The sequence below is a fragment of the Glandiceps talaboti genome, chromosome 15, assembly GCF_964340395.1.
Source record: "Glandiceps talaboti chromosome 15, keGlaTala1.1, whole genome shotgun sequence".
Lineage (NCBI taxonomy): Eukaryota > Metazoa > Hemichordata > Enteropneusta > Spengelidae > Glandiceps > Glandiceps talaboti.
Window position 1 is genome coordinate 13,649,634 of NC_135563.1, and position 15,546 is coordinate 13,665,179.

Here is a 15,546-nt window from a genome sequence, read left to right on the forward strand (position 1 = left end):
ACGTTATTCCGCAATTCATTTTGAAGCGACAATTTGCTATGGAAAGAATGGCCTTGAATTTGTAAACAGAGCTGTACCTTCGACATCAAAATCCAAACTTCAATTTCCATTATAATGATAATGACAAGGAGAATTCACTGAGTTCACCTTGGGTTCCGACATAAACGAGGCCATAACAGTTTTGAGAGTTGGGTAAAGAAAATGATTATTTTGTTGTGTTACTTATTTGAGAAAGCACCATCCATTTTTTTGCTTTGAATGTGACATCTTTGCTCTTTTTCGGGATTTTTTGGAACCAAATTAAACTTCAGGAGAAGTCATTTACCATGTGCACATCCGCATAATATCTTTCAGCTTTGCCACAACAAAATACACTTCCAAATAATATGTAGTGCATAGAATAATTGTTTCAATTCTGGTATTTTATTATGTCTATGGTTTGACATTTTATGCTTCTAAATGGCCTCCTACACTGTCTTATTTTTTCACCTTTGGAGTTGTCTCCATCCAATGCATCACTGTACCATATGATTTTATATCTCCACTGCAGTATAGGTGACAGAAGGGGTGGCTAAAATAATGCTTGAGTTTCAATTGGCGGGGTTTAATATTTTATGAGAAAAGAGGGTGAGAGGAACTACACCATTTGTTTAACCGTAAATTGTGTACATTTCCTAACTGCAGCTATGCAGACAAATTGCATGAGATAGTATCAAGATGACTGAATAAGTTCTATCTAAACTCGACCTGAAATATTTTGCTATCATTATATATGGTTTGTTTTATCCTTGTCAAGCATTGTGAAAAAATGAAATCGACCGACTTACCCAATGCGATGGGTTAGGTTACCCGTTGACCAGCATTTTTTATTTTTTCTGACCTTACATATGATATTTAATTGCGTATGCTAAAATATATATTATGTAAATTGCATGCAAATTTATGTAAATTAGCATTTTTCTAAATTTTAAATGCAAGGTTGCACCAAGACAAAGTTCTGCCCCCCTTGGCAATTTGGTCAGGCTACGGCCCTGGACTTATAAAATCGTTGTTCATAATGCTATGCTACTATATTGCATCGATCGCGAGCACTGTTCTCTCCAGTGAGACTCTTCTGTGAATTATCTAATATATATCATGTACCTCTAGCAGTAGAGATATAATATAGGAGGATTTTACTCTGATTGGCGGTACGGCTGTTATTTAGAACTGTATCAAATTCTTGCAAGCTTATACCCAAGTTCTGACATATACCCTGTCTGAAGGTTGAGGAGCTGCCTCCAATCCCCCCCCCCCCCCCATTTTATTGTGGAAACACTAGTACTGTGAAACGCCTATTGACGCTGAAGATCCGTTGCAGGAATATAGGACTACGTAAAGAAACCTTTACAGTTCTTTTCCCAGAAGCGAGCAAGAGCTATTAAATGGAATATCAAGATCAGTGAGCTTGATCACAAGGTTACATATTAAGATAGACACCAAAAAGATAACACACAAACATCCCTTACACAGTGTCTGCTCGGTATTTTGCTAATAATAAAAAACACACAACTGCAAATGTGATAAACCTTGTGATAAGTCTCACTGATCTTGACACATCAGTTCATTCACAAACTAAGACGAGACCTCATGTATCGCCCCATGCAAGGTCCATGTTTGCATAAACACAATTCCTAAGCTTTGAACATCTATGATCAGACTGTTGTTACTGGTAACTACAGAATAGATGTATGAGAGAGACAAGTAAACAAGGAATCACGGTTCGAAATCTAGTAAAAATCCAAACTAATACACTTTATGATAAAGCAGAGAGAGAGAGAGAGAGAGAGAGAGAGAGAAAACGTGTTTTAATTTTCATCCAGTAGGCATACCATTGAATCTATACCTCCATACTTGCATCAGTTTCTCCCACATGTCACATGGCATGCGTAAATTATTTCTATATTTTTGTATTTTGAAATCACCTAACGTGTCCCAAAATTTCATTACCTTATTGCTTACTTTTGTCTGTCTGTCTGTCTGTCTGTCTGTCTGTCTGTCTGTCTGTCTGTCTGTCTGTCTGTCTGTCTGTCTGTCTGTCTGCATACCTGTAAATATTTCATTATAATCAACTTTGTAACGTTATTTCTGACACCCCTCGAGGCCAAAACAAATACCGCACCTCCGAGAAATTCTTGAGGTAGTGTCTTTTAACTGAAATATAGGTTTTGCCCTTTTTCAAATGCACACAGATCATGAGCATATGTAACATAGCGTCGTAAACCTGTCTCTTTTATGACACCATCCCCAAGACACACATGCGTCACTGAAGAAAAATACCATTATCTTGTTTGCAAGAGTATGGGAGAGTGACTAACGAAGTGCCATGCAAATCAGGCAGGGTGTTAGTGATTTCAACACTCTTAAACCTGTTTGCATCAATTAGCAACATACGTGACATGTAAAAAAAAAAACACACCATAATTTTGTACATATTTTGCAGTCCTTGAAGATTTTTAATGATAGTGATGTTCAAAAAACATGTGCTTGTTTAGTGTAATGTTGTGAGGGATCTAAACAAATAAGTGAGTTGTTTTGAAAACATGTTTTTAACACACGTTTTGTTGTTTACAACGGAGGATCAGGGAACAGTAATGCATGAAAGAATCCAAACAAGTGATTACTTCAAGGCTCAAACATCAACAGATCAGCTACAGCTAGCAAGGTTTCCTTTTTAGTTATTAATGAGAGATCTAAAACTCTATATCTTCAGTACCGTGTCACATGATCTAGGAATATTACAGTAGAGTTACCTTAATGAAAACACTACTTTACCAAGGGTCTATGCTTTACTTTAATTTCCTCCTCAGGATAAAATCATGATATATTGAAATATGAAAAATTCCCTCTCTTCGTTTAATAAAGGAATCCAGATCTGTATAATCAAGGTTATAGCCAACATGTGATAATGAGCTACCCCCCCCCCCCACAAAAAAAACATAATAACTTCAAAACAGGAAGGTAATGGGTACAAGAACGAAAGTAAAGGGAGTGGAAAGGAATACTGGGTATATAGTGAATGGTAATGGATATATGTCGTCCATTTCATGATGCTGCACATGCCTCACCATGCAGTGCCATGTGTTTTGAACATACAAAGAGACGGTTGTTCACGTTGCAGCTGAACTAGCTGCAACTGGGATTTTTTTTCATCAAATAACCTAGGATATATTCACTAAAAATTGGTCAGTTACTTATAAAAGGACGTTAATTGTATCTATTAATTTTAGTGGTCAATATTATTTGTAGGTAGTGTAGTGGCAAGTTTAAATCTTGGGCAAAAGCTCAGTTTTGAATCAGTCACCATTTTAAAGCTGCAACTGGAGTATCATATTTCGATCAGACAATCACAATATATAATTTCTGAAAATTGTTACAGTGCTAATATGTACATGTTAATTAGTGGTTCGTATTATCCATAAGCAGTACAGAATTAGAAACAGGTTGGAATCGTGATTGCTGTTGAGGGTGCTGGTTTTACGAATATAAGTGAGTTATTGTACGTGACAAAACATTTTCAAAAAAAAACAATTCCAGTTGCAGCTTTCAAGTACTACAGGTTTCTGGTCCCATCATTCTCTTCACTAAGGCTTCAAGAATGACATATGGTCAAAGCTGAGATGGGAACAGAAACCTACCTAGTGTTAATATGGAGGATGCTTGTTTTAATACCTGACCATGACCCTTGTTTAAAAACTGTTCCTGTCATTGGTGGTAGTTAAACTAGTCTTTGGTCTATAAAATAAATGATAATTACATAGATACACGTGTCATTCCATCATTTCACCATGAACACTTTGCTACAAATGTAATAACATTATGCAAATTTTCGATTTGCCTATCCTCTCTCAGCAGAGGATGTTTTTAGACATGGTATTCTTATACAAGTGCGTAAATAGTGTAAATAATGTTTATGATAGTCAATATGTTCTAAGTTACGTTTTAAATGTTCCACAGAGGAGAACTAGAAATTTACTTGTTTTAGACCTGATGTCAGTAGAATTCATGTTTTTAAACACTGTGCCATTCAGAGATGTATGACAACTTATAATGGTCTTTGTTGTAGTATTTTGAATATTGACTTTTAACTTGTCTCTGAGAAATTTTAAAAATGCAATTATGCAAGATTGTCATCTCAAGTCCACCTGGCAAGATTGATTTTAATATTTTCCTTTTAATGTGTTTTTATGTGCATTTTGTTAGTTTTGACATGTTTTTGTGTTTTGTAGACCTGTCTTTGTCTTGAGTTTTTTTATTTTTTAGGAGCCTGTAAATGGGACTCGCCCCGGTTGGTCTTCCATTAAATTAATAAATAAAAATAAATTATGTTTTGTTGTTTAGAATAGAATACCCAGGAATCCTGGTCTAGTCTAAGTCCTGACAAAGTACAGAAGTATAGGAGTTCTAACCTAAACACATGAGTGATGCCATCTCATGGAAGGGATCTTGAAACCATGAAATTGACAGTTCAAAACTAAGATCAAATGACGTGCTAAATAACTTGTCTATCTCAATCTTTTAGTAAGACCTCAGATCTGTGCTCCAAAGGTTGCCGAACACAAATGAAGAATGACTACTCCAAGCACAAAGTCAGACTACACACCATTGCTTGCACCTTTGGTTCTATGCTACCTTTGGGCGTCAAGCAGCTAGACGAATGTTATACCGGTATATATGAAAAACACACAAATGAAATATATCAATTTAAACATTTATTTCCACCCATAGAACATACATTACCATAAATAAATAAATAAATAAATGTCATTTGGAATTTTCTAAATTCTGCTGACATTTTGTACTCTTCATACATATTTATACTTGCCATAATGCGCCTCAAAAGTAAAAGCAGTTCACTGTGAAGCATATCAACTCTGTAAATTCTACTCTGTGGTTAAAACCCTTTTTATCGCTACATTCCTCATAACCCAGTTGACTGCCCTCTATGGCGAGACCAAAAACATTATGTCACTGATGGTATGATAGAAACACCAATTTGTGCAGATATCTAGTGACAATTATCATTGATCATTGAATGAAGACTTTAGATTTAGCCACCTAGGGCGTTTAACCAAAATGTTTGAATTCCATGGTCTTGGATTATCACTATGTTAGGAAAAGAGACAGAGGATTATTCTTTTTGTTCAGGACAACCGTTGCCAGGTAACCATTTTTCACAACTAAACGTTAATCCTAACCTGACATTGGCCTTTAAGAACAAGCTCTGTCATGTGATCTAGCATTCTTTGACTGTGGCTTACCTCTACAGCAAGCACTACTGGTATTTATAACATCAGTAGATGCAGTCATGCTAGGCATTTTTCTCAATCTGATTTACACAGCAAATATACTATTTCCAATCTGTAACTTGAAAAATTACTTCAGATTCAGAATTTGAAAGTACCATCACAAACAAAATACTTTTGGCAAAAAACTGTTTGACAGTATTATACCTGCAAACTTTGCTTATGAATTTTTTGGCCACAAAACATGTAATATAGAATTTGTAAATTGAGGCTATCACCCAAATAGTTCATCTGATCACATTTGTATTTTGTTGAGTGTCTACTCTTTTTCAGTCATATAACAGAAACCACCAACTAAAACACCAATGTTGTTCTTTTGGTTGCCAACGAAATTTCCAAGATTGAAAGCAGCACGGCTTGAACAGCTGTACGACGGTGTGGCGCCAGTTTGTTCATAGATACGGAACTCATAGTGATGCACCCAACCTGGAGGTGGAGTTGGTTGGTTGTATTTACATCCTGATGAAATACAAACACAGATACATATTTATGATTAGGATAAGTGTGTCACAGTTTGACTAGAGCCATTCTTATTTTGATTTGTATTCTGATCTGTATATAGTTATGATACCATCTACATGTTTTGTTTGTAGTTGTACATGGTCATGCTATAAGTTGATTACACACAATACCAACAATCAAAGCTGAAATAATTAATCCTCTTTCTACCAGGGAGGTATTTGTTTGTACACCAAAAAAACTATAACTTGGGAAAAAACAGGATTCAATATGCCAAAGGTACAACAATATTTCTACAATAAAGAATTGGATGAAAAATAGCCTCTACAATAACCTTAAACTATTGTTACATGTATGTAAACAAAAGTAATATTACATGCAGACACTGGGGGCGCTACAACGTCAGGAATGTTTTTAACCAAAGATACTTGAATACTATCATTCACTCATACTAAAAGTTATGGACAAACATCTTTTCTTCTACATGGTTTATATGTTTGTAGGATTGTCATTTTGGGGGTCATGAGAAGTTTGTCCATCAGTGAAAGGGGCACAGTCCAGTTACATGTAAAATGTGTATACAATTGATATACTACAGTTTTCTAAAAATGTAAGGATAAAAGAAAGATACAATACTAACCAACAGTGCCAGATATCTCCTCCCCCTTCTTTAGGTTGGCTCCCTGGAAGTAAAATTTAAGAAAAATTTGCATTGAGAGAAAAGTCTATTTTGTCATCCAAATATAGTTTTGGAGTGCCATATCATATATTTGGAATTTGCTGCTAAGAAATATTTTGAATCTGTGAGTAGAAATTTCATTACTAAACATATCATACATGTATACCACATTCTGGGCTGAACTGATGAATGATGGGAATGGAAAAGAGAACAGGGAACGTGGTACTTGCATCTCTGAATACTACACCAACAGCTGCATGTAGTAACATAATTAAGCTTGTTTGTGTTAGGTCCATTTTATGCATAGTAAATATTTATAGTTATCATAATACAATCTGTCGCCATATCTTATTATAAAATATATTATTTTTTACCACGATAGCTTACATTTTCCTCTTTTACACAAATAATTGTAGAAATATGACAATTTCCCTTTAATATCACCAAACATTGAGATGTCTTCATCAATTTAAAGTCACAAAGACCAAACAGCAATGTTTCATCATATATTCAAACAGCATATAATTATAAACAGAGTGGTCGCTATGTCAATTTTACATTCCACTAATGCACAGCAATGTCTTATGATGCAATATAAACCAACTTTTTAAAATGTTTGAACCAAAACAAAAAAGATTATCTTTCCTTTGAGGGCACACCAAATGTAAACATTTTACATTTTCAAAATCTAACAAACTTTTGAAAATTTGACCATGCCTTTTAAACATTAAGTTCATTAAAAAGCTTAGTTCTTTTATGGTGTGTATTGTTTACTTATGTATCAGTGACTACCCCCCCCCCCCCCCCTAGTACTTACACTTACACATACTTGTGGTATTTTACACTGCAGTGCAATACTACAAACACTACATACATGCAAGTAGATGATATGGAAATTAGGGCATGTTTGTTTGTTCCATGGGAAAGTGCGTAGTCGCACACCATCAGTTTTCTGGGAATTTGCTGTTTCTGATTATAACAGAACAAAATTCCATTGTGGATACTCAGGACTATTTGCAACTGTACTTGCAGTGTTTTCTGGAAGTACTCTAGCTGCAATAATTGTGGCGTAGTTAGGTGCGTGTTAAACACTAAAACTTAAAAAGTCACCAAAACAGACGATAAAACCCTCAAAATCGCAGCAAGACGCTACAATTATTTCAGCTAGAAGTACTAATGCAAATACCCCAAGTACGCCACACTTGTACTTGCACTTCATGGAGGTTGGTGTCATATAACTTTTTCCAAGCTAAAACATTGAACTTACAGGGATATCGGTAACCAACCAATGTAGCCAAGCTGGAACAGGGGCATCTGGATCAGACATTATTAAGGTATACTTCTTGTCCTGTTAGATACACAACAAAGCAAACATCAAAATCAATACACCAATTTCTTATGACATATCAAAACTCCATCTTCAATATATGGAGATATCACTAGGCAGCATGATTGATAGAGATGAATAAGGAAGACATAAAGATATAGAGCTGATAAGTGAGTACATACACAATGTAGATAGATTACTATACATACTATCTCTATGAATTCAAATGACATGTGGACTTCCATAGAGATGAAAGGCCATGTGTGTACAGATGTATATCCAAAATATATCTATCATATGCCAGGCCTCATATATTTAAACATTACATTGTTTTCAATGGAGAAAGTGTTGATGATGTAGCTGTTTGTATATTACGGTACTGACAGAAATAAACCAAGACTGTTTTAACCATTCTTGCAAACCAGAGCTATTATATCTTCCAGTAGGGACCGGTTCGTTAAGAACGGTACCGTAAAACGGTCGTTGTTTGCGACGATGGTTTTAACAAAAACAAATTTTTGTTTACATTAAAAAACTCACTTTATTTCTATGTTTACCTCCAATATGTGTCATATCAAGGCAATATTATATATATATATATATATATATATATATATATATATATATATATATATATATATATATATATATAATCATCTCAAATCATCCCATATCGTAAAAAAATGAAATATTTACATTTTAATACAGGAGTTTTTAAATATTAAATAATAACGCAATAATCAAACAAAACGACAACACGAACATATGGTTTATGATCTGATGAAATAAAGTTCAAACAACAGCTATATTATATTAAAGGCCGTATATTAAATTATGCAAAAGAGCTGACCTCATCTGCGGATTCCAACTTAATAGTCGGTGCATTGGAATCAAATGATGATAACGGTATCTTCGTGCCACAGCGATACCCACCAACGGTCAAGCCTGTTGCACACAGTGAATCATTGCATGACGTTGAATGGTCTTTACTTTGAACAACTGCCGATAGATAAACTAAACAAATATATGTGACTAAATCAAATGTCAGCATCATCGTGGGAACTCCTCGGCGGTACTTGTAGTACGTATATTCACGAAAATACAAGCTACATAATCATTTCAGGTGTCCCCGATCCACCGTTCCGCACACCAGAAACAGTCGCACGCGCAAATTAATCTCATTGGTTCAGGTGTTTGACATGTGACATGTGTGACTGTTTGAACTTTGCACGTCGTCGTCACTGACGTCATTCCTTGAGTACGTGGCGAAATAGCGTCCTCTGTGGTGGTTTACCTCGAGCACTAACTATTTCCGTATAAGTATATAATTACATAAATACTGTTGATTATCAATTTATATGATATTTTAAAACATCCATTTGATTATAATAAATTACAACATAGTTTTTTCGTACAGAATTTGAAAAACATTAGGGTGTAATTATACATTCAGTAGAAAATATTGCCTACACTTGGAGAAAGAGGATTCGCTTTTACGATCCTTTTCGAACACGGAAGACGTATGAAACATGCCAGCGAACATTGGCTGAAAACATACAACGTGTCACACACTCAACACACAACACAGGGGTGAGGTTTGGTGTTAGTCATGTTTGAATAGAGGTCATAATTATCATCACACACTACAGCTGGCTACTACTAGTGCTGTTCGTCGCATATGGGAAGCAAAGGACCCATCATGATGGCTACAGAAGCTCCGTTGAATTTGGTAGGTAAAGTCACTGACATTTATAATATGTGACAGGTTTTACTTTCGAAAGAGAACAACTACTTTTTTTTCCGGGTTGGAGATCAAGAATGCTTGATAGCTTCATTTTTTCTGTTAATCAATATTAAATGATCGGGTAATAATTTTCAGCAAGAATTCCCAGTATCAAGATATGCAGTGTCCGTGAAAATTAATTAAGTGCAAAACGCCCACTAACTAAAAAAGCTTATTGTTAAAGTTCAAACATGTTTACAAAAAATATTTTAAAAATACAGTCAGTGACCAGTTTTGTATTTTTATCCTTTTGATCATTCAAACGATTATAAAGTATGTCGTTGAACAATGGTCAAATGCTGCCATTGTATACAGGAAGCAAAAGTATGTGTAATGATTTCCAAAAATAAATATAAATACAAACAAAATATATTTTACAAATTTTTTATCTGGAAGTGTAAGAGACAGCTGCATAGCAGATGGGGCTTATACAGAGAGTAAAATCACAAGTTATGGGAAAGTGGACCTGTATAGTATGGAACACATTTGTAGCTGTTCAGTGACATTTTATTATTTATTGAACAGTTACATAAATAGAATAACATAATTATTATAATTTATAATTAGTATTCATACCTCAGGATTTGTCACAGTTGATGCAAATTTGAAATATTCCCGAACCTACCCTAAAATAACATAACTTTGGACTTTTATGATCACATGAAAACCGTTAATGTAAAAGGCACTGACGCTCTTATAAAAGATAAGGCAGTGGTGAAATGAGGAACACATGAATCTACTATTCACTATTGCCATTGTTAACAGGAATATCACACAGTTTGTTTTCTTTGTGAGAATGAAAAGTCACTGTGTGTCAGAGATTGCAATGGAATATGAATCACATGAAACCATTGTTGTAACTTGTAACTTAATTGTGAGGAACAGGCAGCTGTTACATCATGATTAGAACTATTGGTGTTGAGTGCACTGGAAAATACTAAAATACTGATATCACAAAAATAAAGTTTTATTGAAAATATTCAGTGGAGTCAGAACTAGGCCGTACATACGTGACAGGAAAGTAACTAGTTTGGAGCTAGCACTGAAATTGGTTAGTACCATAAGAACAGTACCAGTAGTTGAGTAATCAACATGTAGCAGTATCAGTAAGCTGTGATACTTCCATCTTCACCAGGTCACTGTATCATTGTCATTAGGGGTCATTGTTCATGAATTTAAAAAGTTGTCTCCATGAAGGTGTATATTTTCTACCATAATAGGCTCACCAGCAAGACAGGAAGGCTGAAAGATATCTGAATGTCGGCAGGTTCCAAGATGCCATCTCTTGTCATCAGAGAGCTGCAGGTAGGTAGTATTGATAATGTAATCATGTGACATGAAAGTACAACTACACTAGAAGTGAGCATCAACTGTGACAGTAACTCACACTCTGTGTCTGGTGTACAGTATGCCAACAACAACAACAACAACAACAACAACAACAACAACAATAATAATAACATACAATATCCTGTCTCGTACATACTTCACTTGTAGGAGTGGAGAGACCGGGTGAGGGAGACAGACAGAGACGGAGTTTTCCAAAAATCAAACTTGTGACCAGACTTTGTATATTCTAAACAATTTTAGTAGAAACTGAGTTGTGTGAAACATTAAAAATTTTGTTACGTGTATTTTTTTTTCAGAATACATACAGGAAGCAATGAAAAAAACTGCAGTAAAACAAGCTCTGTCATCTCTAGAACTACAGTATGAAAGTCACCTCAAACAACAGAAAATCATTCAGGAAAAAGAGAGAAGACATGAAGTTATTAAAAAGATAAATGCTACCAAACTGGATGAACTCAAAGTGGCCCTGAATGGACATAAAAAAGCTGAAGTTGATGATGTTGATGGTAGTAATGGCATAGTAAGTAACGGTGTTGATAATGTGAACAATAACCCAGATCCTATAGTCAGATACAGTAAAAGAACCATGGAAACAGACTCCCTACTTCAGTTCCTCAACGGAAATTCCATCCATAATCCTCTGATGGAGGAAAGTACTGCATTCATTTTAGCATCAACTAGAGAATTTCAGTCTCCATTCTCTAATATGTGTTCAGTGGCTAGAAGTAATGGTTCCACACCACCAACTGAAATACCAGAACCAGAGAATGAACCAGCGCTGACAACAAGTGACAGTAAGGTCTTACAAGATAACAAAGATATTATTCAAGAACTTCAAACACAGAATGAATTACTGAAAGATCATATTTTGAAATTGACAAAAGCGTGGGAGAGTTGTGAAAAGGAAAATGACGAACTAAGAGAAAGTGTTTATGATTTGAACAGACAATTAGAAGAACTTCGAAGTCATGGAATAACAACTCGTCAGACGGATATATCCAATGAACTGAATGCCCCTTTTTCTAACCCAATGACTGGACTAGTTGAACCACCTCCAGATGACTTACCACCTTTAGCACCGTTGGAACTACCAGATTTCAACTTTGATATCAATAAAGTGGGATCATCACCACCACCAGTTTGAAAACATGAGTCAAATGAATTCTTTGATCCCTTTCGTAAATCTAACTAGTACATATAGGTTGCCGTGGAGCATTTTGCAGTCAAAACAATAATGACAAGTTCATGTGTTTCACTAGCTTTCATCTTTCTGTCCTTGTGCTAGACTGTAAGAATCAATATGTCTTGTTGTTCAGCCCTATCAGGCTTTGTAACCAATGTAGTTATGTAGTGTACTTGCTGTTAGTTCTGTCAATAGGACGTTTCTCTCTGTATAAAAAGTAGTTTTGAACTTATCTAGTTACTGTATATTCACAACGAAATGCCGACAGTTGCATTTGTCTGTATTACTAATACTATGAATCTTAAATTCGCAGACACTTAATAGTATAAAGTTACTATAGACTAGAATATAGTCGTGTAGGAATTTTTGGTTTTTGCCTTTCCCCTGCTCTTGGTATTTCACTATAACAATTGTATATTCAAACCTACAGTGAGATTACGATTTCCCAGCTGTAACAATTGAATATAATCATTCAGTCCAGTCCTCTGAGTTGGTTCTAAGGATGTGCTGACAAGCGAGAAGAATTAAAAAACCCAATAACAATTTGTGCCTGTTTTCTGGCCAAAGCTTCATAAAGTAAAGGTCATTGGAGGCAGGATTCTTTGCGCTATCATCATAGTCAAATACCTTGTTTTGTTTTACACCAGTGACCTATATAGCGTATGAATGAAATACGCAACACCTTGAGTATTTCAAGAGAAGCAACGTATGCAGTTTTAAGTTGGTACATGTATTTCCTTATCCTGCATTTATATATCCACGTATATTATGATGACAGTTGTAAAGTGTGGTTGTACAACCAAAAAATCCTCGATTTTTGCCATGCAATCTTGGTCAACATAGACATTCCATATATAGGGGCAAAGATACCATTTCTGCCATACAATCTTCCTCCACATGTCCATACATTGGCAAAGTTGGCATTTCTGCCATGGTACTTTCTGTCTGTCTGTATTCACAATATCATATGCACTGAAATATTACCATTCATGATTGTTTTGAGTACAACTCATTTTGTGCATGCACACAAGAAAATGGTTTTCAACCATCAAGAACTTTTTCTAAATGTATATATATGTATGTGTCAAACTATATTCATTCACACTTTTAAAGTGAATTCAATGTATAATACCAATAGCTGTACAGTCATGTCATGCTTTCCAAGAGTCAAGCTGTTACAAACTATTTTGTCATTTGCAGATTTTACAGCGTTTTTGATCTCATGATATGGTAGTTAAAATCTACAATGTAAAAATCTAGCTGTATTTACCAGGTTTCCCTACAAAAAAAAGTACTAGAAAATGTCAATTTTACCCCATTTCACTTTTACTGGATGTGAAAACCTGAGCAAAATTTGACCCCGTTTTGACCAAGTTTTGAAAACTAAAATTTTTTTTTTTTTGACAATGTTACAAGATCAGCTCCACATATTATAACTTTACATGTAAACATGGAAATACAATGGTATTTCAACAAATCACAAACTTATCATATATGGTGAAAACTTGTTCATATAAAACATCCTTCGTCTTCAGAGAAATTTGACAAATAGCATAAGTTTCAGAATTGACCCATCATTCAGAGCCCCACACTTTTGATATTGAATCATATATGGTACATGTACAATGTGATTAAAATCGGATGTAGTGAATATGATTCAAAATATTTATTTTCATCTATGTCCTTCATTTATTGTCGTTTGTTTTCGAATATGTTGTTCTGACAGTGAGTGCCTTCTTCCTACGTCTGACACAATACCATAGGAGTTCACGTTTTAAATCTCGCATGTACACATAGCCAATCAAAATCTGCCTTAATACTCCTGGATTGAAGTTGAAAACAAACAGAACCACCAATAACATCCTTGTCTGCACTTGAGTTCTGGTGGAACAAAGTGTTCTTTACCCATCTGTTTTTGACGAAAGACACATTCTCATTGGTTGAGTGGGTTACACAATGCGTGGGATTTGAATGTGATCTCCTATGGTATTGTGTCAGATGTAGAAAGAGGCACTCACTTACAGAACAACAAAGAAAAATGACAATTAAATGTAGGACATAGAGGTAAATAAAGAAATCAAGCTGTCTTCACTACGTCAGGTTTAATCAGATTGGGTATATGCACCAATACTCTTAGTTGCCGTAATTGTTCAGTTTAATTCTTGAGTAACTTGTTTCACATAAGAAATTTGTTGGCTCCCTTTTAATGAATCCTCTCTTCTATTTTTAGGTTTTGTTGCTGTAATGAGTATTTTTTATTTTTTATTTTTTTTTTACCTATCTTTTAAAGTACAGTTTTGTACTTCATTTACAGAATTTCAACTCTAATTTGTGCATTATAAAAGGGCATTTTAAAAATTCAGTATAAATGCAGAGGCCAACAGTTTGAGTGTCATCTCTGAATGCAATGGTTTTCATGAATTTTGTGGATGTAATTTCTGTATCAGGTGAAAGCTACCCCAGCTCTGTTTGATACAATCATGCAGAAACCAGTAAGAAACTGCATGTTCTACACTAAAGACAGCAAGATTGTAATTTCTTGCTATATTTTGTCTAAATGAAATCAACCTACAACTAGACACAGGCACATGGGCATCCCATGTTTTCACATCTGCATTTGATGTGTGTATCCCAGGTCTGCGTGGTAGCACATTAATTTATTTCATTAGGACAAAATATTACAAGGAACTGTATTTATTCAATTTTGCTATCGTAAGGTGTAGCATGTAGTTTCCTAATTGGTTTCTGTGTGGTTGTATCAAACACATCCAGTGTATGGTAACTTAAAACAGGCTGTATCTCTAACACATTTGAAAGACATAGTCAAGTGAGTTGGTGTATATAATTATGTTTTTTTTCTGAATAAAGACAGATTATTCAGAGGACCAGTTCTTTTGTCATTTATTAGCCCCCAATGTACATTACCTGAAGGGGACTATTGCATTGGGTGCATCTGCATGCCCATACATTTACCCTGCACTAACGTGGTTTCAATAAAACCTGACACAAAGGTTACGTACTGTGTGATACATAAGCACAGTACTTATGTTTTTCAACTGAATCAAATATGGCCTAATGCCAGCTGTATTTGTTGTAAAATTTCACAATTTGCATCAAACAGTTAAATTTGCTTTTATATTCGTGGCTGTTTTTTAAGTCAAACATTTGATATTTTAATCATGGCGTGAATTTTTAGTATGTGAAACAAATTTACATCAATTAATTTTGTAAGCTTGACCAAAATGGCAGACATATTTGCAATAAAAAAGCACAATTTGCCTCATATCTCAATTTTTTTTATACATATGGACACCATTCAGTGTCTACCTCCACATTGTCAATGGGAAACGCTCTAAAAAGACCTTGACATTTGACCTTGAAGATTTTCAAGTCAAAACAGTTGAAATTTGTCTTCCTACA

The 15,546-nt window shown here is 34.9% G+C and overlaps 2 protein-coding genes across 2 annotated transcripts; one reads left to right on the forward strand and one right to left on the reverse strand.

The window, feature by feature from the left end:
- Positions 1–4,758: 4,758 nt before the first annotated feature.
- LOC144446622 (protein D2-like) lies at positions 4,759–8,995 on the reverse strand. The gene is made up of 4 exons (XM_078136427.1): positions 8,661–8,995; positions 7,751–7,831; positions 6,445–6,487; positions 4,759–5,804 (listed from the first exon to the last, which is right to left on the reverse strand). Exons 1-4 carry the CDS (start codon positions 8,862–8,864, stop codon positions 5,605–5,607), a joined length of 528 nt encoding a protein of 175 aa, XP_077992553.1. The 5' UTR covers positions 8,865–8,995; the 3' UTR covers positions 4,759–5,604.
- Positions 8,996–9,318: 323 nt separating this feature from the next.
- LOC144446380 (uncharacterized) lies at positions 9,319–14,958 on the forward strand. Its single transcript, XM_078136127.1, has 3 exons — positions 9,319–9,539; positions 10,814–10,898; positions 11,240–14,958. Exons 1-3 carry the CDS (start codon positions 9,489–9,491, stop codon positions 12,085–12,087), a joined length of 984 nt encoding a protein of 327 aa, XP_077992253.1. The 5' UTR covers positions 9,319–9,488; the 3' UTR covers positions 12,088–14,958.
- Positions 14,959–15,546: the final 588 nt, after the last annotated feature.

Excerpts from the sequence above, each read along its gene's own strand:
- LOC144446622 (XM_078136427.1), bottom strand. The coding sequence starts at position 8,864 with ATGATGCTGACATTTGATTTAGTCACATATATTTGTTTAGTTTATCTA. Across the intron at positions 7,832-8,660 it reads AGTTGGAATCCGCAGATGAG|GACAAGAAGTATACCTTAAT; the intron begins GTCAGCTCTTTT and ends TGTATCTAACAG. Across the intron at positions 5,805-6,444 it reads GGAGATATCTGGCACTGTTG|GATGTAAATACAACCAACCA; the intron begins GTTAGTATTGTA and ends GTATTTCATCAG.
- LOC144446380 (XM_078136127.1), top strand. The coding sequence starts at position 9,489 with ATGGGAAGCAAAGGACCCATCATGATGGCTACAGAAGCTCCGTTGAAT. Across the intron at positions 9,540-10,813 it reads CAGAAGCTCCGTTGAATTTG|GCTCACCAGCAAGACAGGAA; the intron begins GTAGGTAAAGTC and ends CTACCATAATAG. Across the intron at positions 10,899-11,239 it reads TTGTCATCAGAGAGCTGCAG|AATACATACAGGAAGCAATG; the intron begins GTAGGTAGTATT and ends TTTTTTTTTCAG.